At 41.4% G+C, this 23577-nt stretch overlaps 1 protein-coding gene across 1 annotated transcript; it reads right to left on the reverse strand.

The window, feature by feature from the left end:
• Positions 1 to 1677: 1677 nt before the first annotated feature.
• LOC124132786 (sodium-coupled monocarboxylate transporter 1-like) lies at positions 1678 to 22522 on the reverse strand. Its single transcript, XM_046496911.2, has 15 exons — positions 22135 to 22522; positions 20492 to 20557; positions 18238 to 18289; positions 17880 to 17947; positions 16300 to 16454; positions 16058 to 16198; positions 14229 to 14361; positions 12767 to 12855; positions 10876 to 10991; positions 9250 to 9317; positions 6233 to 6319; positions 5559 to 5758; positions 3514 to 3614; positions 3047 to 3165; positions 1678 to 1962 (listed from the first exon to the last, which is right to left on the reverse strand). The coding sequence occupies exons 1-15, from the start codon at positions 22498 to 22500 to the stop codon at positions 1777 to 1779; spliced, it is 1947 nt and encodes a 648-aa protein (XP_046352867.2). The 5' UTR covers positions 22501 to 22522; the 3' UTR covers positions 1678 to 1776.
• Positions 22523 to 23577: the final 1055 nt, after the last annotated feature.

Here is a 23577-nt window from a genome sequence, read left to right on the forward strand (position 1 = left end):
CTGAACAAGAAATATGATTTTTTTTATGTTTTGAACTTGAATATTTTTTTACTTTAACATTTGTGCAACCTTTTACTTAAAAATTACTTCATGGATTCTTTTCCGATTGGGGGTACAGTTTATATACCAATAGGACAGGTGCAGTGCATAGTTTGATTTTGATAAGTAGATTTTCTGAGAAAATATTGCTTTTTTCATGTTTCATGTTTGAGACCTGCTCATTTTTTGTTTTGTTTTCTATGTAATGGTAATTTACGTAAATAAAGGCACAGAAGAATCAAATTGTGTTGTCAATTGATTAGCACTTTTAAAAATGTAACTTTTTTCTCAAAATCCAGTCTCACAATTAACTTTCTAATTACAATACGACGGATGAATATGTTTCTTCCGAGCACGCACCAGTGGAGTTCTGGTTGGTTGGTTGTTTAATCAACTCAGCATTTATCCAGCTATATGATATCGGTCTGTAAATAATCGAGTCTGGACCAGACAATCCAGTGATTGACATCATGAGCATCGATCTACACATGTTGGCTTGTTGGTTGGTTTGTTGTTTAAAGCCGCACTCAGCAATATTCAAGCTATATGACGGCGGTCTGTAAATCCAGTGATTGACAACATGAGCATCGATCCACGCAATTCGGAACGATGACATGCATCAACCAAGTCGGCGAGCCTGACCACCCGATCCCGTCATATAGCTGGAATATTGCCTTATGTGGCGTTATACAACAAACAAACAGGATATAAATTCATTTGGAATTTCGGCTCAGATTTGCAAAATCCAAAAACTTTAGCTAAAGGTACATCGATATAGTTACTAACTGTTATTTAGCCAAGTCCCTTCAACTGACTTACCAATCTGAACTAGAAATAAAAGAGACAAACGAAACCACCTCATCTGTTTGATATTTAATATCTATGCATAAAGATTCAGAGTGGCTCTTCACAAGACTGCATGACAAGATTGGTTGGCTGTTTAACGCCGCACTCAGCAATATTCCAGCTATATGACGGCGGTCTGTAAATAATCGAGTCTGGACCAGACAGTCCAGTGATTGACATCATGAGCATCAATCCACGCAATTGGGATTGATGACGTGCATCAACCAAGTCACCGAGCCTGACCACCCGATCCCGTTAGTCGCCTTTTACGACAAGCATAGTCGCCTTTTACGGCAATCATGGGTTGCTGAAGACTGACAAGAGGAATGGCTTCAACTTTCCACCTGTCAACTGCCCCTTTGTGTTGAACAATATGCTCCAGCCTTTGATGTCCAGCCTTTGATTGCATAAATGTTGAGATACAATCAAGCATGCTCTTTCCGCGAAGATTTCAAAGAAACTTTTGCTCAAAAGTTGTTCGATCAAGGTTACAACATGCAATCCCTCAACAAAGTTTTCAAAACGTTTAAGGTATACATGTGGGGGACGCATGAGTATGAACACAAATGATGTCCAATGCAATTCCCAATATGGTAGAATAGGACTTCAGCAACCCATGCTTGCAGTAAAAGGCGACTATGCATGTCGTATGAGACGACTAACGGGATCAGGTGGTCAGACTCGCTGACTTGGTTGATGCATGTCATCGATCCCAATTGCGCGGATCTATGCTCATGATATCAATCACTGGATTGTCTGGTCCAGACTCGATTTTTTTACAGACCGCCGTCATAAAGCTGGAATACTGCTGAGTGCGCCGTTAAACAAAAAACAAACAAACGAAATTGTGATTTCAAACAATTCTCTTCTTGTTTGTATTCCAGACACCTTTTACAAATGTGTAACTAATTCTTCCGGTTTCGAGGTTTCCTCGCCTATCGGGTCAAAACATCGATCAATGGCGCCACCTTTCACGTCACCTGCTTCTACGTCTGCGGGCGACTCAACGACGTAGTGATCGGACTGGATCTTCTCCGGTAACTCGTCAGGTTCTTCAAGATCCTGTTTCCTGTACTTCTGAAGATGAAATATAAGGGTTAATGTTAATAACCTATGTGAATGTTGCTGTACAATAGAAAGAGTACAGAAAGACAAGTCGTTAGTGCAGAGTAGCGTCCCTCACAAGATCCACCCTGATTTATCTTGGTTGGTTGGTTTGTTGTTGAACGCCGCACTCAGCAATATTCCATCTACATGTATATGACGGCGGTCTGTAAATAATCAAGTCTGGACCAGACAATCCAGTGATTATTATGAGCATCGGTCCACGCCATTGGTATCGATGACATGCATCAACCACGTCAGCGAGCCTGACCACCCAATCCTGTTCGTCGCCTGTTACGGCAAGCATGGGTTGCTGAAGACCTATTCTTCCCGGATCTTCACTGACTTATGTCTCCAGGTTTAACCAAAGTGGTAAACGTCATTCATAGTGCATCCCTCCAACATTATGCCTACTTAAATACTACTTAAAGTGGCATTATATCTCAATTACTGTAAACACGTACGTCCAGAATGGTATTCTTAGCAAACAGACCCGTGAAGATCAAGGGTAAGAGTAGGTCTTCAGCAACCCATGCTTGCCGTAAAAGGCGACTATGCTTGTCGTAAGAGGCGTCTAACGGGATAGTGTGGTCAGGCTCGCTGACTTGGTTGATGCATGTCATCGTATCCCAATTGAGTGTGGATCGGTGCTGATGATGTCAATCACTGGATTTTCTGGTCCAGACTTGATTATTTACAGACCGCCGTCATATAGCTTGAATATTGCCGAGTGAGGCGTTAAACAGCAATTAAACGAACGAAACGAAACACAACCAAAGCTGCTGTTTCTGCAGCCTGTGTTCAACATGTGACTTGCGGTTGAAGTCAGGATGTCGCTGTCAGACAAGACAATGCACTTGTGCATTGTACTCGTGCATGCAAATGTGCATCAGAAGACCAATGTCTCAACCCTAACAATGCTGATAGAAGTGAAAGTGATGTGGAATAGACACGGAATGTTGTCACTGACTTCCTGGTAAATTTCTGTGAAAAAGGCCTGAGGCCATAAACATGTGTACATTTGATGAGATTACGTTACATGCATGCTGTGACCTACCCTCTTATGTTTGACCCCGCATCTGAGAGGTCTGAGTATCATCTCTGGCATACAAGGGAAGAGGCGGTCAAACAGAGGACAGACAAGACGAGGGTCAATACTCTCTGGCCGTTGCAAACCTTAAACATGACAAAAAAAGACAAAAGGTTTGATGAATTCTATTTACCAAAATGACTAATTAAAATTATTTGTTGGGAAAACATTAAGAGCTATAAGATAGGTGTGGTTACTTTCTGCATACTTATTCATTAATAAAGCTTGTCAATGCATTTGTGACAAAAAAATTAAAAAGTTGATGAATTCTATTTACCAAAATGACTTACTAAAATGATGCATTCATTTTGGCTTATTTCATTAAATCTGGCATCTAATATTATTTTAGTAATGTTTTCAATATATTAATGACAGCAAATATCGACATGTTTAGCATATATGACAACTGGTTAATAATAGATTCAGTAGCAGACCAGTGATGAGGCTGACGAACAATCCCACGATGACGAGCACTGCCATCGCCGTCGGCGTGTAGTAGAGATAAGATAACTTGTACATCGGTATGAACGGGTCGCTGAAATGTAGGAGTACACAGGCATTTACGGATTGCTGGAAAATAGGAACCCATCGGTATGAACGATCACAGACAAATAGGAACACATCGGTATGAACGATCACGGACAAATAGGAATACATCGGTATGAACGATCACAGACAAATAGGAACACATCGGTATGAACGATCATAGACAAATAGGAACACATCGGTAAGATCGAATCTCTGGTAAGTATTCATCGGTTTGAACGGATCGCTTGTTTGTAGGATATATGTACGTCAGTGTGAACGGATCGCTTGTTTGAAGGATCATATATGTACGTCAGTGTGAACGGATCGCTTGTTTGTAGGATATATGTACGTCAGTGTGAACGGATCGCTTGTTTGTAGGATATATGTACGTCAGTGTGAACGGATCGCTTGTTTGTAGGATATATGTACGTCAGTGTGAACGGATCGCTTGTTTGTAGGAATATATGTACGTCAGTGTGAATGGATCGCTTGTTTGTAGGATATATGTACGTCAGTGTGAACGGATCGCTTGTTTGTAGGAATATATGTACGTCAGTGTGAACGGATCGCTTGTTTGTAGGATATATGTACGTCAGTGTGAATGGATCGCTTGTTTGTAGGAATATATGTACGTCAGTGTGAACGGATCGCTTGTTTGTAGGATATATGTACGTCAGTGTGAACGGATCGCTTGTTTGTAGGATATATGTACGTCAGTGTGAACGGATCGCTTGTTTGTAGGGTATATGTACGTCAGTGTGAATGGATCGCTTGTTTGTAGGAATATATGTACGTCAGTGTGAACGGATCGCAGGAACATAGAAACATACCGGAATGAACGGATCACTGGACAGAAGGAATTTGTAAACGAAACGCAACAGAAAATTTATGTTTTTAAACACTTCGATCATATTGATGTTTGAAAATTGAAGTCGGGTGGGTTGGGAGCACCAAGGTATATTGAGTGAGGGATTTAGATTGAATTGAGTCATTAGGTTGGTACGGTTTTGCGCCGCATTAAGCAATATTCCAACCTTTTCACAAGGCCACTAACCTTGAACCACAAGGCCACCCCAACACCCAACTGAGTTGGGGAAGGCGGTAAAAGCGTTGATCTAAAACGAACTACACACAATGAATGAATTGCTTATTATAGCGTCACACTGATATGTTAGACAAGTTGATGTATACATCTAGAAGTACACGTCGCCATCCTGGGCCGGTACGGGTGTAGGTGTACCTTTCTCTTTTCAACCCATGCTTGCCATAAAAGCTACAATGCTTGTCGTAAGAGGCGACTAGCGGGATCGGGTGGTCGCGCTCGCTGACTTGGTTGATGCATGTATTCGATCCCAAGGGGGCACGGGTTGCCCAGCCGTCTAAGGCGCCGCGATTCGCTGTGCAGAGTTGCGTCCTTTGGGCACGCCAGGAACCTATGATTGTGGGTTCGAATCCCGGTTCGCCCCGATTATGTTTCTAGGTTTGTCAGCACCATACCCGTGCTCGTGGTCCGAGACCTGCATCACTTCGGGCTTTCCTCCCACATTAAGCTGACACGCCGTGATATAACTGTAATACTGTTAAAACCAAACTCACTCACTCAGTTGCGTGGATCGATGCTCATGATGTCAAGCACTGGATAGTCTGGTCCACTCGATTATTTACAGACCGTCGTCATTTAAACTCGAGTATTGCTGAGTGCGGCGTTAAACAACAAACAAATAATTTGCATGTGAGTGAGCAAGTTTGGGTGTTGGGGTGAATGAATAAATGCACTTGTGTAGCACCGTTTTGGACAGTATTCCAGGTATATACGTGGGTCACTATTTCACGGGCAAATGACCAGCGAGTCCGGGTACACCTGAACGAATTGGGAGCCTCAGACCACCCGATTCCTACATGTTCATCAGAGAAAGATACGTTAATGTTTAAACCGATTCTCTTTGTATACCTTGACGCTGCAACCGTTGTCATCACGGATGTGGTTGTAGTCCCTAGTGTTGTGGTGGAAGTCATCGCTGTCGTTGTGACGGACCAGTTGCAGCCGTGAGTGAAGACAGGGGAAGAATTGTCAGTGGAAACCTTGGCGAATGCACCGAATCCGACCCAGCACATGAAGACCAGGGAGGTCAGAGCACCAACAAACGCTCCCTGAAAAGTGCGGACATATAGCTATAACTGTCCTCTTTTTAATTTTCACAAGCGTTTTTACATTAATACGTACATTGTATACTATATTTTGAACCCATGAAGATATGAAGATCCGGGTTAGAATAGGTCTTCAGCAATCTATGCTTGTCGTAAAAGGCGACTATGCTTGTCTTAAGAAGTGACCAACGGGATCTGGTGGTCAGGCTCGCTGACTTGGTTGATGCATGCCATCGTATCCTAATTGCGTGGATCGATGCTCATGATGTCAATCACTGGATTGTCTGGTCCAGTCTCGATTAGTTACAGACCGCCCTCATATAGCTGGACTAGGGCACGCGTATAAAAAATCCTTTGGCGTTGATGTTTTTAATTTGAAAGACCCTATTTGAACAGATAACGTTTCCCCAAAACATCCGATCTATGATACGTTAAGGACAGGTCATCCATATTATGTCAACCTGTGGGAATACTTACCCATGCGTTTGCCCAGGGGAAGAACATGCCCAGAACAAACAACCCAAACGACGGTCCATTGAGGATGCTGTAGATAGTGTAGGAGGTCTGGAACATGGACAAGTATATGATTTGAGGTAGCTGTTGGATTGTTGTATTTAATGACATTTAACGATAGTTTCGTTACTACCTGAAATTTGTTTCAAAATTATTTGGACCTGAGTGAGTAATAATTGCTTCACGCCCCATAAAAAATCTTGTAGCCATTTGCGACAGTCTAATAACACAGACAAACAGCTTTAAAGTAGATAATGCTTCATATTATACGTAAAATACTTTTACAGTGTCTTACTCTGTACTAGTTAATAATTCAGTTTTAATAAAAAAGAAAGATATTTAGTGAGTGGAGGGTGCTACCGGTAAGGCAGGACATGCTTACCCTTTTCGCGAAAACCTGGTGTCATTAACTTTAACCAACATTCCGCAAACGACCGCTGTCAAAGTTATAATGTTTCGTTTCGTTCGCGCAGTAAATGTTTTCGGTTCCAATACAGAAGCTACGCTACAAGGACATCTCATTTGAAACCCATTCAATGCTTTATATTCCAATAGATAGGAGGGCCTGAGGTGTAATTGTTTTGCGAACAGGGTATTGTCGTGGTTTCAGCTTCTATGTTAACTTTCCAAATTGATGTTTCTATTTTCAGAAACATTGACTACCTTTGTGCAACATTGGTAGTTCCTAGTCATGAACCATTGTAATTCCTAGTTCCAGAAGAGGTTTGTTTGGACAATAATATAGATTAAAGGGCAGTTTAGAAATGATTTTCATATTGTGGTGGTTTACCCCCTCCCCCCCCCCCCCCCCCCCCCCCCCCCCAATGTTACGTGCGAAAATACGACAAATCAATCAGAATGCGCGTATGACTTCATGTTCTCCGTCAAAGAATCCCTCGGGAATATTTTTTTTATTTTACATAAGTCTTGCATCTAAAATATACCCAATACATAGTTAAATGTGTTCAATAATACTGTATAATTCCACAAGTCCCAATGTGCTTTAAATTGTATCTAAAATATATAAAATATATGGGGAAATTTATGTGAACCATTACGCATCGAGTTGACAATTGTTTTAGGTATGTCCGTTTGTGCTAAGACGGAACCCGGTCGCAAAAATGGACATTAGAGGGGCACGAGTCGCTGTTCGGCTTGTCCCGGAATGACACGAGTTGGTCACGAATGCAACTGTCAGCCATGTTTCTCGCGCTGTGGCGACAGTGGGTGTTCTAGCTCGGCGAAATGCGGAATTTAACGGATATGGTCGAATGTGTCATGTGAGTTACTTCATTAATCTAAAATATCAACTTGGTCTCGTCGCTAAATGGCTGAAATAATGCCGATGCGACGTTAAATTTTAAGTCACTCACACTCATTATTATAACACCGGAAATGACTCACTTTTTTCACCCGACCTTTTTCTCAAAGAAATTACCAAATATGTACAATGTTTAAGTATGACATCACAACCGGTGATCGACTTTTCTGAAATTGCGTGTCAACTGTTTGCGGGATTTTACGAGAGGACTTTCGTTGATTTAGGAATCGTACATACGTAAGTAATCAGAAACATTCTGACAATCTACGTATTGTTATTCGTTTTTGTGTGTTTTCATTGAAACCAAAAGAAAAACTTAAAAAATGACGATAAATACCGTTGTCGTTCTACGTGATTTTACATCAGTCATCAGTCAGGACGGAAACATTTGATTATTATTGACGTTTATTATCATTTGATTCTAAAATCTTTGAGGAATAAAGGGATATATGTATCGCAGCTGAGTTTGAAATATACGCGATGTTATAATAACCGGCAAACGTGAAACGGGATTTTGTAAACGCTATCCAATATTGCGGAAAGTTCACTTCGGCGTTCGTGTTTGCGTTTTTTCCAAAACACTCTCAGCGATTCTAGGGTCATCGATGACGTTTCAGAATGATCAGTGGTGAGTTGATAAAACAAAGACAGATTCTCGTGATCACTAATATGCTTTTTTTAAAATTCAAATTTGAATATGTAAATAAGTTAACATGAGATGTTAACATATTGTCCTATATTGCCGATCCTCAAGATCGTGGCAAGAAAGTGAGACAACAGAGAAATGTTTAACTCGGGGATTCCCAATGAAAAGTAGAACCGGTAAAACAAATCGTGAAAACGTCAAAAGGTGAAGTGTATACTTTGTAAAGTGTGTTATGAAAATGAACGTGTCATTTGAGCAGCAAATAAACCAATCACATCACCCGAAATCCCCCAAACGTCAAAATAAGACTATATTAAGTTTTACGTTTCAGTTACCAATATTACACTGCCAGGTGTGAGTGGTCATAAACAAAGTTGGCGCACAGTGATGCACATTAGAACCATCCGGGATAGAGTGGGTCTTCGGCAATCCATGCTTGCCGTAAAAGGCGACTATGCTTGTCGTAAGAGGCGACTAACGGGATCGTGTGGTCAGGCTCGCTGACTTAGTTGATGCATGTCATCGTATCCCAATTGCGTGGATCGATGCTCATATGTCAATCACTGGATTGTCTGGTCAGACTCGATTATTTACAGACCGCCGTCATATAGCTGGAGTATTGCTGAGTGCGGCGTAAAACAACAAACCAACAACCAACATGTTAGTCGGGTGTTCCGATCCCCGTAGGTACCCGGTTTTCATGCTTTATGACATGGCCTTGACACGGCTGTCGGTCGTTTCTCATGCTTTCAGACACTGGTTTGCCGGGTCCAGTATCGTTTACTTACAGGCGGCTGTGCTAAACATAGATTATTTATGACGACGGTGTTATACAACATTCAGACAGTTCATGTCAATCTAAGGACACGCGTGTACCGAGGATCAGCTGTGCCCCTGAATCTTCAGGGGTCTTTGATATAAATAGGCAGAGGCATCTGGTTAACAACACATACTTCGTTACACTAACACAGTCGTTTGCAGTTAAAATTGGCAGTCTGTAATCTGTGAACATACCTGCATCACAGACCCAAGTTGAGACACCAGGACGGCCAGGCCAATAGCAACACCCCCGAATATGAAGACTACAAAAATACATAGGCAAATATTAGATACTGCACATGATAAACCAAGAAATAGTTAACGCACTTTCCTCAATCACAAGCATAACAGTACTAGCCGATTCTGAATATGCTTGGTAAAAGATTGTAAGTGACTGAGTAGATACTTATGATTATTGTATTTTGGCTGTCCGTTCTGAACTTCATGCGGGGCTTTCTAGGTTTGTCAGCACCATACCCGTGCTCGTGGGTTTCACCGAAGTGGTAAACGTCTGAGACCTGCATCACTTCGGGCTCTCCTCCCACATTAAGCTGACACGCCGTGATATAACTGGAATACTGTTAAAAGCGGCGTTAAGCCCAACTCACTCACTCACTCATGCGGAGCTTTCTAACAGCTGAAAGTAACTTACGAAACTAGGTTAAGGTGTAAGGCCCCTGTCCACGCGTTTGAAACCGTTTACAACATATGGATAACAGCTTTAAATTACAATAGTGCGGTTAATTTTGTACAGATTCGAAGAGATAACCTTTTGGACAGTTTGAGTCGGTCTTTGTATAAGTAGCTGTAGCGTCAAGGTTCAGGCAGTGCAACAAAACGCTGTTCATGCAGTTAACTTGAATACGAACTGGGATCGTGATATGTTATTAATTACTCTTTAAACAATACAGCTATGTGATTGGCTAGTCACTGTCTTGTAACAACCAATACAAGTCTGGAGGTCATGACGTCAAGATGTTTGATGTGGCGTCACTTTCTTGTCGCACTTCGGGTTACATGGTGAAAGTCTGATGGCGTTTTGTAACTTGTGAACTCGTGATCGTACATTCGTTACATGTATAAATTCAGCTTGTAAAATCACGTACTCAGCACTAGTGACCCATGTAACTCATAGTTTTGTCCTGTCGAGGGGAGAGGTTATCGGCGAGAGGGGTGTGGGGTTAACACTATAGTATATCAGTACACAGTATATCATTCTCGAGCGAGGAAAGACAGCGCCGGTCGAAGACGTTTATCATTTTGGAGATCATATTCAGAGGTTATCCTCATAATATTCCAAGCAGAAAAGCGAGTGAGTGAGTTGGGTTTAACGTCGCTTTTAACAGTATTCCGGTCATATCACGGCGTGTTAGCTTAATGTGGGAGGAAAGCCCGAAGTGATGCAGGTCTCGGACGTTTACCAGTTTGGTGAAACCCACGGGTATGGTACAAACCTAGAAACATAATCGGGGCGAACCGGGATTCGAACCCACAATCATAGGTTCCTGGCGTGCACATGGGACGGCGCCAATACTCTTAGGTTGCATTTACATACGATATAAGTATACTAAACATAAAAAGTTATGGATCATGAATATTTGTGGGGATATTTTTGTAGTGAAGACAGCACGATTTCTTAAAACAAATTGTTTTCATGATGGTTTCGCTCAGTAGGCTTTACATACAAAATGATGTTCAAATACATGATTTTGACAAGATGACATTATGACCTTCAGATTATACGTCAAAGAAAATAAAATATGAATTTCAGTGTTAAATTACTAATTCCGGTTCCATGGAAATGTGTTGGTGTCTACTAACCTATGGTCTTCGAAAGAATGGTCATGGCCCTATCAGAAAGGTTGGGGCAGCAGTATGGCTTGATGAAGTCGCAGGGGATAACAGCTCCCAAGGCGTTCAAGGAGGAGGATATGGTGCTGAGGAGGGAGAGAGAAAGTTATGAATTTTGTAGTCCAAAAAAACCAAAACATTTTGGATGTTGGTTAATCAATGGAATTCAATATCTTTACGTGTATGCAACGGATATACTGTGTCAGAGGTCATGGGTTTAGACAGGGAGGCTATATATACGTCTTATATATACCCTCTGGGTTAATTCAATATATCTGTTTGAAAAAATCCTAGTGCAGCCCATAAGAAATTGGGTAATATCAATGGGTTAATATTACCATGGCCGGCCAGCAGAATAGCCGTCATATAGCTGGAATATTGCTGAGTGCGGCGTTAAACAAGAAACCAACCAACCAAGCATTTTCATCAACAGAGAATACCTAGACACTTTGAAATATTCTGTCTGGCTGTTTATTTGATTCAAATGCTGTCTGTAGGCATGGACAGTATTGTACTTAATACGTTCACAATCAAGGGCGTACTGAACACCACTCACAGTTATCCTCAGAACTGTTCAGCCACGCCTCGCATGTGCACATCTGTGTAATGCACATGCAATATAGTATATGTGGGCCTACATACATCCAAATGTTAGCCCAGGATAGATGTATTTGTGTGTTGCATATTCCGTTATTCTTCCGAACGCACTAACATGTACAGGTTTTGTCAATGCGATGCGTTGTATATCAGTGGTCTTCTTTTTGTTTCCTGGTTTAGCCTAGCGTCTCACAGGCGAAAAGATACTGATATGCCACAACAGAACGGCCATATCACACATCCTGACATAACACCAGACAAACCAGTGAACAACGGGATACGGTGAAAAATAATCACCAAGGTCAATCGATCTCCATTTTTGGAGATTTTTGGAGTTATTTTGCCCCTTTCCATCTCATATCATTGTTAGCTACTACTGTATATCATGCATCTGTGATACTATGATACTATGGGACCGCCTCCGTGGTAAAGCTTCCGTCCGGAGAGCGGAAGGTCCGGGGTTTGATCCCCGGCCGCGTCGTACCAAAAGACGTTAAAAGATGGTACTTGTAGTTACCCTGTCTGGCGCTCGGCATTAAGGGGCTAAAACAAGGACTGGTCGGCTCGAAGTCAGTAAACTGTGTCTGAGTGGGGTATCCATGTTAAACTGTGGCATGGTATCTCAGTGAGCTAGCACTATAAATCGGCATCAGTCGGACTAGTACAAGCAGCCACACAAACAGACACACGTACATGCACGTCGCTATATAAGTGCAATAGTCTTGGACGCGACGTTAAACCCCATTTCACCTCACCTATGATACTATGGCACTAAGCTTCTTTGCTCGACTGATCAGCAGCGTTTATAAATAAGACTAACTCCCTGTTATAAAACAAAATACAAATGGCGTTATGAAACAATTACTGTTTATAAAAAAATGTACACACAGTTACAATAACGATTAACATCATTTCTCGCAAATTGTGAATAAGTTCTTTGCTTTGGATATTTTGTTAAAGACTAATCTGTATTTATGCCATGGCATGTCAGCATGAAGGGATACAGGTCGTAGAAGTTTACCACTTTGGTGAAACCCACGAGCACGGCATGGTGCGAACAACCAAAAACAACCTTGCCAGGGTGAATATGTACTACGAACCCACGACCACAGGTTTCTTGCATGCATAAGGGGCGCAACTCTGTACAGCGAATTGCAGCGCCTTTGGCGATTGGGCCATCTGTGATTATATTTTGACATACTTTGGTTGATGGCTAGCATGCCATTGATTAAGAATCGTGAAAAGTCGAACTGCAACGAATTACCTCAAACTTCCGCTGAAGAGAGAAGACACAAACACTCCAGGTATTCCGGGAATATGGCCCAAGATGTCCATTACATACAATGGCAGGAGCTGAATATGCAAATCATACAATTAAGAAAGAAAAATATTATCTTTGAAGTTTTCATTTTAATTTAGCATTTCCTAATTTAATGTTTTTGTGTAATATTTCAATAATATACAATCTGTGTGTTTTCTGTGCAGTATACATATACAGCTTTTAATCGCTGACTTTCAATGATCTGTTCACAGCCATTTTATTTTTTACGATCAATGGAATATATCTCGGCAGATAAACGAGACTTTCTCTGGCGTATATATGGAAAGTCTTCTATCGCGAGCGTACAATCTCATACAATATGCCAACACTCTATATTTGTCCACATTGATGGATAGCACTGCTCAAATAAATACTGCTGGTCGTGTGAATGACTTCATTGACGTGACTGAACAACAAGGCAGCAAAATATGCATGCAGTTCACGTCCTACTCTGAATCATAATCACATCTTAAAGTGAATGTGGCTGTGGCTGTGGCATTGACATTACTGTCACCAGGTTATGGATATTGTATTAACACTTTAATCTGCGTCGGACTAAGTGACTGAAACTATCCAAAAGAGCACTGTGGCACCTGGATCTTCTTTCAGCCGTTTGCATAAAACATCGAATAACGTTAACGTAGAACGTTTCAATGCTTGTTGACTTAGCTTCTAACTGTCTTCACATGTCTATCTCATTGAGGGCATTTGCTCTAAACACGATAATAGGACGGGTGTCACGTACGTGGGTATGAAATGCAACTGAATCGCGTCAATCCTGAGCTGTGGCGACCATAGTGAAGCTTGTAGGTAGCAAAACAGATTTGACATATTACTAATGTGTCTCGATTAAGAGTTGAATCTTATGTCGAGATAAAGTCGTTGAGTTGACATTTTATTGGTGTGTTGAGAGATAATGTTGACATTATACCAGTATGCCCTGATAAAGAGTTGACATTTTACCAGTGTGTCAAGAGATAGTGTTGACCTGTTACCCGTATGTCGAGATAAAATGTTGATACGCCAGTGTGTGGAGATAAAGAGTTGACATTATACCAGTGTGCTGAGATAAAGAGCTGACATATTACCAGTGTGTCGAGAGTTAGTGTTGACCTGTTACCCGTGTGTCGAGATAAAATGTTGATACGTCAGTGTGTCGAGATAAAGAGTTGACATGTTACCACTGTGTGGAGATAAAGAGTTGACATGTTACTAGTGTGTGAAAAAATAGAGTTGAGGTATTACCACTGTGTTGAGATAAAGAATTGACATTTTAGCAGTGTGTAGCGAGATAGAAAACTGTTGATAGTAAACATGGTTCTGGACATGGTTCGCGTCGTTCGAAATAAGTTCATTATCCCTGTTTGTTTAATTCTACTTCTGTTGAATTCTACTCTTATCCTACCTGATCTGTTTTGCTGATTAGGTTGTTGAACTTGATGGGGTGGCAGTCGGCGTAGAAGGCGTACATGACGATGCCGATCATGCAGCAGAGGCTGACTATGAGGATGAGGCCTGGTAAGGTCACAGCGAATGCCCTTAGAAATAAAAAAAACATGATTATAAACAATGAGGTTCATAAGCGGACGAGACACATTGCATACATCCACAGGTCACTATGATTGCATTTTAGCGGAAATTATCTCTAGATCTACTCTTAGCAAAGATTTCGTATGATTATGGAATAGTTTTGCTACTTTTACATAAATCCACAAGTCGCTTTAACAAATTGCATTCATTGGATTTCTGAAGAATAAATCTCTGAGATTTCATGTATTTATCCTGTAACATGTTTGTTCAATGGATTCAAGATCATAACGTGGGTGTCATCGTTGAGTGGACTGTCGTAAATAAAATTCAGAGTGACAAAACACTATCCACAAGACTGTATGACAAGAGAACTGACTTCAACTGACCATGAGTCACCTTTCCCTCTATGTAAAACAATCTTCCAGCAGCTCTCTACCTTGTTGGTCTCCACATTCACTTAAGTATGCTTTTTCCCATCTTCCCGAGGTAAGGGCGTTAACTGACAAAAAAAGTCCAGTCTCCTTCCTTGCCGAACTAGCCTGGAATTTCCAGGTTCTATCGTAGTGCCACCAGTGGCTATTACGAGTTATGTCCCGTCTATATCTCTCCTATTAACCAATCAGATTCCACCTCCATCACTTGCATTTGCTACAAAGAAAAGGGCGGCGCCCCGTCAAGACGATTTGATCGATAATTTATTGGACACCGGATGTCCAGTTCGTGACGCGATTTTGATTGAACTATGCATAGACACGTTAGTGCAACCAAAATGTAACTCCGGAATGCAAGTCTAGTGCCGTAAGTGAGTGAGTGAGTGAGTGAGTGAGTGAGTGAGTGAGTGAGTGAGTTAAAATTTTAACGTAATTTATCGGCATTATCTCAGCCATATAGCGACGAGACCAAGTTAATATATTTACATTTCGTCATTTATGCAAAGTTTTGTTTAAAAACAAGTTGTAAAACATATTTGAGCATACTTTATTTAGAAACAATTCATGGAACATTTTTGGACATAACAATATTATATATATACAGTTTTAAAACACGGGCGAAATAACCAATAACCAAAGCTAGGCCACCTCGCTGGGGATCATGGGGACTTACAGTACCTCTGTTTCCTGCATGATACCCCAGCAGGATTTACGTCATCACTTTAGCCACTGGTGGTTGTGCACAATGCTAGCCAATATTAAAAAATACTCATCGTAAGGGTGAAAACTGGACTTCTATAGTCAGTTAACGCCTTTGCCTCGGGAAGATGGCTCTTTCCACGAATATTTAAAAAAATGTAATACGATGAATGCAGCTCTTTGGTCAAGGTTTACAACATTCAAGCCATTAGTAAAACTTGACATGTGGAGGACATTTCGAAATTTGACGCATCAATGACACAAATATGTCCGATGCATTTCCCTGTTTTGACTTGTACCAATGTGTTCCTCCAATGTGTTTTTATCAGGTGAACGATTGACTTGCACGTATTTGTGACGGGTGCATTCGGTGGGGCAGGATACGCTCTCCTTTTCGCGTCTAACTGGTATAATCACTTTTTGACAGTGAATTATAAACACATGATACAGTCCGAATCGTACAATGGAGATTTCTTATGATCATGGAAAGGTTTTGTCGCTTTTATTTATTAAATAGGTTCCTTCTACTTTGGCTCGCTCTTAATTGCGAAATTGTATGTTGCGTCATACTCACAGTTTGGCTTTAAATACAGATGGACAAGACAAGGATTTCTGAACTTGAGCCTGGTTAACTCCATACAGTGACATCCAGAAGAAGGACCCGCCCACAACAACCGACCAGAAAGAGTGGCGGGTAGTGGGGTCAAAGCTGAAGCTGCAACAAAGACAGTACAAAAGGAGTGGTGGAGCTGTAGTAATTATCTAAACAATTGGTCATGATTTTTTTATGACTGATGTCCAATCATTCAAACGTACTCGTGGAAGTAAATCCTTGATCTATTCCCGGCGATGTCCCAGGCGTTCTTGAAGCCACCCATGACGATGGAACCCTGGATGAGGACAGCGAACAACCCCGCAAAAATGACAGACGCCTGGAAGGTGTTTGCCCACAACACAGCCTTCATGCCCCCCTGAAACACATAGAAGGCTGATGGAATAGATGTTACGGAGCTGCAGTAGACATTGGGGAATCTCGTTTTCTCAGGGCCACAACGATTCTCGTGGTTAACATAATCAATTTGGTCGTTCCTACACACGAATACGTTTGTGAATGATTATGCTTTCACACAGCTTTTAGCAATATTCCAGATTCATACAAATAAAATAATATTAATAGTGATATCAATAATGTGTCCATCCCATATAATAATAAGTCCATCCCTCTGAAGTATGCTCAAAACGCTACATTATTATTATTATTATTATTATTATTATTATTATTATTATTATTAGGTCAATGGATCAGGGTACACTGCCTTAAGAGGGGTGAGAAGGTTAACAGTCACATAACTCAATCTCATCCAATTACGAGGCGAACACAGGCATAGTTGGAAGACACCGCATGAAGCCCGTGTTTCCATTTAGTGTAGGACCAAAGCCACAGAAAGTCTCAAGACATCCGCTGCCGAACACGGCATCCGATCCACATACGACCAACGTTTCTTAACTTCGCATGATTTGTGACCTGTTGGCTGTACAATGCCGCTACAACATTGCGGCGTCAGATACTAGAAATGAGCTTCACACATGGTATCGAATCTGGGGCTTCGGCGTTATGAGTGAACTCTTTAACCACTACACTACCCCACCCGCCCTTCCTCCCACGTTAAGCTGACATGATGTGATATAACCCAATCTCATTACAAGCAGATCTTTGTTCTTGCTACAGCTAAAGAGAGTCTAAGGACACCCCATGACGGGTCACGTAAGAACGACCTTTCGCGAACTTTGACCGACCAATCAAATTACTATTACGAAGACGAGAACATTAGCCAATCAGAAAGCAGTTTTCTTGAGCTTTACGGCACTAGTGTCAATCTGAGTAATTTCATTTAGACTACGCTTTGCAAAATATCTATTCAAAATTTGAAAACTTGAATAAAAGAAAATTCTTGAATGTTTAATAGATGGCCGAAATTGTATGGCAGTACCTTCCACGGGCTATGGAAAGTTTCTTCAGTTAGATGTTTATCCCATTGAAGCGAGAGATGATTTTGACGGAATACGTCGTTACTCCGTGTTTACGTTTCGATGTTGCATGATTTAAAAACACACTCCAACTGTTACTTTCTTGCTCTGGTAACAGGCGTTCTCATTGGTCGGATGATATGGCCTGAGATCTTTGTTTAGAGGTACCTAGAACCAAGATCTGAGTTTAATAAGATTGTGGTATAAATGTAAGACCCAAGTCACGGTGAATTGTAATGGGTCTAATGGTATATCATGTGGGGCATCGCAGGCTGCTTGGAGATTGATGGTCATCGTGATACAATCTCATGCATCACTACAGTATAGAGCTGTCAATAGTTTAACAATGCAAATAAAGCACGACTTACCAGAGCTGTATACACCGTCACAATGATTCCAACAGCCACCAGAGATCCCCATAAATCAAATCCAGTCACTAAAAGAAAATCAACACAGCGTCCACATATATGCTAAAACGCGTCAGCCCAGGCTACAATATATGATTAAATTAATCCATAAGCAGGGGTGATTAATTCGTATATTCTTAGCGAATTCTGTTCTTAAGAAGTGTTCCAATTAGTTTCTTTGATTTTTTATATTGTTTTTACATTTAACATTTACCAATAGCATCAGTAAGTAAAGAGTAGAAGCCATATTCTAATCACGAAAATATATTATTATTAAATAACGCTAGGAGACCTTTTGAAGTCAAATCGTAAAACATACCCGCATTCAGAGCCAGCGATGGAGCATAGAGGACGAACGACATATACGCACACTGTAAATACAGTCACATTGAAATGATATTGCACTGAATCCTAACGGAAAAACACATAATATAATTACATTGTATACACTTATTATTATATAGTCCCCCCAACCCCCCCAAAAAAGAAAAAGAAAGAAAGAAAGAAACAGACAGGTGAAAATATCTACATTCGTCGTCTTTATGTGAAATACTATTTTTAAACCGAAGCAAATATCTATGCATGTCAAACTTCGCATGATGAAAATCATTGTGACTATTGTCAAATCTGACCGACATGATTGTATCACAAAAGATCACACAGCGTGATATGGCAGCGTTAACGTCAGTGCCTGTTGTGAGCTCCATTGGCCTGTATCACTGTTCTGCAACGCCAACCCATTGACTGAATGAGTCGCTGGAGTCGATCATGTGGTGTTCGTGTCCAGTCGTCTTGCAATGCCTGGTTCAGTTGCGGAAGCGTTTGAGGCGGCGGTTGACGTTGTCGGACACGGCGATCGAGTTCATGCCACGATATTCAATTCACTTCAGTCGGGAGATCGTGATGGCCATGTAAGCACTGTAATGTTCTGATTCTGTACCGAAACCATAGTGACGTGCAACATGTGGGCGGGCGTTGTTCTTCTGTAGAAATCTCTCGTTGAGACGTTGGAGAATTTCATTCTCGGTAACACAATTCTGCCAAAATGCTTTGCACGTACACCTGGTTGGTTCTACGGGTGTAGGCTATTGCTGCCCACATCAAGACACTGTCACCTCCGAAACTAGCCATGGCCACTTCGACAACATCTCGACGTTGCAGTAAAATACGAGATTCATCACTGAACCAAACCCCACGCCAGTGTCTCAGATTCCATGCCTAACGTTCACACACCACCGAACACGTACATGTCGGTGCTGACGTCGTAAATTAGCGCCGCAATATGGTCTTCGGGCGAGAAGCTCACGAAGACGATTACGTATTGTTTGCGCCTACACCATACGTAGAGCAGGCATATTGGAGGTGGTGTCTGTCGCTGTAACGGTCCGATGACGTAGATGAAAGACCCGAATGAATCTATACCGTTGGTATCTGTCCCAAAGGCGTGAAATTGTGCTGTGGTGGACGTAAAATTAACCGGCAACTGACGTCTGAGACTCCCCAGCCTCTCTACGACCGATGGCGTTATTTCGAGTCACAGGGTCCAGTTGTCGCATATCGAAAATTACTCATAGTTCAAGGAACAGTAGTCAGTTGACCGAAAGAACCCTTTTTTTTTACACTCTTTTCCCCCAGAAACCACGTGCGAAGTGCAAGCAGATTTTGTTCCACGCTTATTTCTTGGGATTTTAAAAAAATCCGTTTCAAATGTCAATGAATTACCAAACGATTTGTTTGGGCGATGAAATCCAATAAGAAAACACTGTAAAGTAACATTTTGTGAAATAAATAACTTTATCCAACATTTTAGGCGAAATATGCAGATTTTTTAAAAAGAAAATCACCTGTGCGTTTCTTTCTTGTGTGAGTATATAGATGTTGTAATCAACTATTTTAAAGTAGTGATATTATACAATATATATCATGTTAAGTCATAGACATAAGAATCATTTGCGGTATCGCATAGTTTCACAATGTCAACATCGATCCTCACCGTCGAGACATCGTCACATGTTGAGATATCGTCACAGAAAATATCTGATCGTCCAGTGTATTATATTTCTACTCTATTCTGCTATCTGCGTTAAACCCATTCGTCAACATGCGAGAGGGGTTCTGTGCCAAGTAAATGAGGTGTGAGGTGAAATGGGGTTTAATGTCGCGTCCAAGATTATTGCACTTATATAGCGTGGCTGCTTGTACTCGTCCGGACTGATGCCGATTTATAGTGCTAGTTCACTGAGATACCATGCCGGAGTGTAACATGAATACCCCACTCAGACACACTTTACTGACTCCGAGCTGACCAGTTCTTGTTTTAGCCCCTTAATGCCGAGCGCAAGACAGGGTAGCATCAAGTACCATTTTTAAACGTCTTGAGGTATGACGCGGCCGAACCCCGGGCCTTCCACTCTCCGGGCGGACGCTCTTCCACTATACCACGGAGGAGGTCGCCAAGTTATTGATACGAGAGTTGGAGCTGGTGAAGTCACTTCCGAAGTGTGCCAACACATGTATTATTGTTACATCCCGTCACCAGGTTGTAGTGTGTGTTGAATGGACTGTGGACTTACAGTTTGCAAAATGTAGATCAGGGAGGCGAGAACACGGACAGGCTTGCTGAAACGCAGCTCTAGGTACTGAAGAGAACAGAAAGAAATCGTGATAATTATTCAGTGTTATGACATAAAATCTCATCAACATATCTTCAAAATTACATGTTGTAAATAATTATACATTGTATTAAAATTGTATTAATCATGTGTTATTGAAAAATTCATTTTGGTTGCCATGGTAATGTTAAAAGGTACGATAATGTAATTGAAGATGTAGGATTAGACCATCAACTAGTTATATGAAGAAGCTGATTCATTTATTAAAGTACCCAGAATCTGTCAGTCGACTTAGACTACTACACGTATAAAAGATCCACGTACCTCACAGTGTGCGTTAAAGTAGATCAACGTACCTTACTATATCTTCAAAAGGAGATCAACGAACCTTTCTATATATATAAAAGTAGATCAACGTACCTTACTGTATGATTAAAGGTAGATCAACGTACCTTACTATATGTTCAAAGGGAAAACCTTTCTGTGTCTATAGAGGCACATCAACGTACCTCACTGTATGTGTAAAGGCAGATCAACGTACCTTACTGTATGATTAAAAGTAGATCAACGTACCTTACTGTATGTATAAAGGCAGATCAGCGTACCATACTGTATGTATAAAAGTTGATCATCGTACCTTACTGTATGTATAAAGGCAGGTCATCGTACCTTACTGTATGTATAAAAGTTGATCATCGTACCTTACTGTATGCATAAAGGCAGATCAACGCACCTTACTGTATGTATAAAGGCAGATCAACGTACCTTACTGTATGTATAAAATGAGATCAACGTACCTTACTGTATGCACTCAGCAATATTCCAGCTATATGACGGCGGTCTGTAAACGTCTAAATAATGCCTATCAAACAAGGTCTGTAAAGAATCGAATCTGGACCAGACAATCCAGTGATTAAAAGTGGATTAACGTACACATGTACCTTACTGTATGTATAAAGGCAAATCAACGTACCTTACTGTATGTATAAAGGCAGATCAACGTACCTTACTGTATGTATAAAGGCAGATCAACGTACCTTACTGTATGTATGAAGGCAGATCAACGTACCTTACTGTATGTATGAAGGCAGATCAACGTACCTTACTGTATGTATAAAGGCAGATCAACGTACATGTACCTTACTGACATATACAGGCAGATCAGTGTACCTTACTGTATGATTAAAAATAGATCAACGTACCGTACTGTATGTATAAAAGAAGATCTATACTGTACGGATACAAGCAGATCAACGTACATTACTGTATGTATAAAAGTAGATCAACGTACCTTACTGTATGTATGATCTTGATATAATGACATGCATCAACCAAGTCAGCGAATCTGACCACCCGATCCCGTTAGTCGCTGTAGAGGATACGCTCATCTTTTCTTGCACATATATCAGATTTATATACAAGTTGTCTATAAAGTATATTTCAAGGTCTGATCGATTCTATATTTCCTTTACCGCTTGTTCCTTGATCCGTTACGGGAATAACAGTCATGATGCTTGGGAAACCCAGTTTCTTTTTAAGCTGACATACAAATTACCTGCTACCGTTACGTCGTATGTTTAAAGATCATTTGACAGTAAACTCACCTGAAATACGCTTGTCACGTCCAGATCATAGAAGAATGGAATGAATACTACTGAGGCAATGACCATTGCAAAAATAAATGCAAGGCATAACCACCAAAACATAGTCGTGTACTTGTACATCTCAGCCGGCGTCCCCAGCAACGTCAATGCAGAGAGAAATGTCACCAGCAGCGATATGGACACGGGGAGGACAGACATATCTTTACCGCCTGAAAGGTACTCCTTTGAATTCACATTGTTTCTATCTTTGATGGCATAGAAAAGTCCGATCCCAGCCGAAACTGCCAAGGTGAGACTGAAAAGAACATAGTCGGGGATAGTAAAGGTCTTCTTCTGTCCAGTGTAGATGCTGTAGTCCTCAGACATGCTGGCAAGTCAGTGTCCTGGAGTGACACAACACACACGGAGAAACAGTTTACAGTATAGTCAGCTGTTTCTCCCTTTGTGAGTCTTCCCGGGCCACGGCGGGTTGTTGTGTATGGGACATATGCATGTCAATGACAGAGAGGACAGCCGAATACTGTCACCGGTCTCTTTGAGGTAAAGGAGTGAGTGAGTGAGTTGGGTTTAACGCCGCTTTTAACAGTGTTCCACTTATATCACGGCGTGTCAGCTTAATGTGGGAGGAAAGCCCGAAGTGATGCAGGTCTCAGAGGTTTACCACTTCAGTGAAACCCACGAGCACGGGTATGGTGCTGACAAACCTAGAAACCGGGATTCGAACCCACAATCATAGGTTTCTGGCATGCCCAAGGGACGCAACTCTGCACAGCGAATCGCGGCGCTTTAGACGACTGGGCCACCCGTGCCCCCTTTGAGGTAAAGGTTTTGATTTATTCATAAATACTCTTTATAAAAGTAGGGGGTACCTTGAGATAACTAACAATATCCAAATTGTTTGACATATTAGTTTCTCGTAATGGTTGTATGATAATAATGAACGAATTGGGAACACTTTACAGTCGGCACTGAAGTATGACAGTAGCTGTTATGACCGGATCAGTATTGCGTAATTCCGCCACTATTTGTCAAACATTCATTCACTCGACGAGGCATGTTCTGTATGAGTGTTCCAGTGGCGAAGTAATGCTTTCTGACCGACTCCTCTTGCAGCGCCTTGCCAAGTTCAGCCAACGTGGTCGGCGGCCTATGACGTTGACTCACACGTGTCCTATCATTTACCAGATGTGTTCAATGGGTCAGGGCTGGTCAGGGCATTCTATGGATGTTGTGGTGTTTGAGGGGAGCATTGACGAGTCGTGCACGGTGAGCATAGGCATAGTCGTCCTGAAAGACCAAACGTTTGCCTCCACAACACGTGGTCGTCGAGCTGAAAGAGCTGCATGTAATCACAGACATCGAACGTATTGACCACTGCACGTTGTCTTCTGCCAGTTTCCGGCATGTCAATAGTCCATAGACGCTCCGCGCGTTGCAGAAGCC

Source organism: Haliotis rufescens, unplaced genomic scaffold, assembly GCF_023055435.1.
Source record: "Haliotis rufescens isolate VD_foot unplaced genomic scaffold, xgHalRufe1.0.p SCAF_11, whole genome shotgun sequence".
Taxonomy (NCBI): domain Eukaryota; kingdom Metazoa; phylum Mollusca; class Gastropoda; order Lepetellida; family Haliotidae; genus Haliotis; species Haliotis rufescens.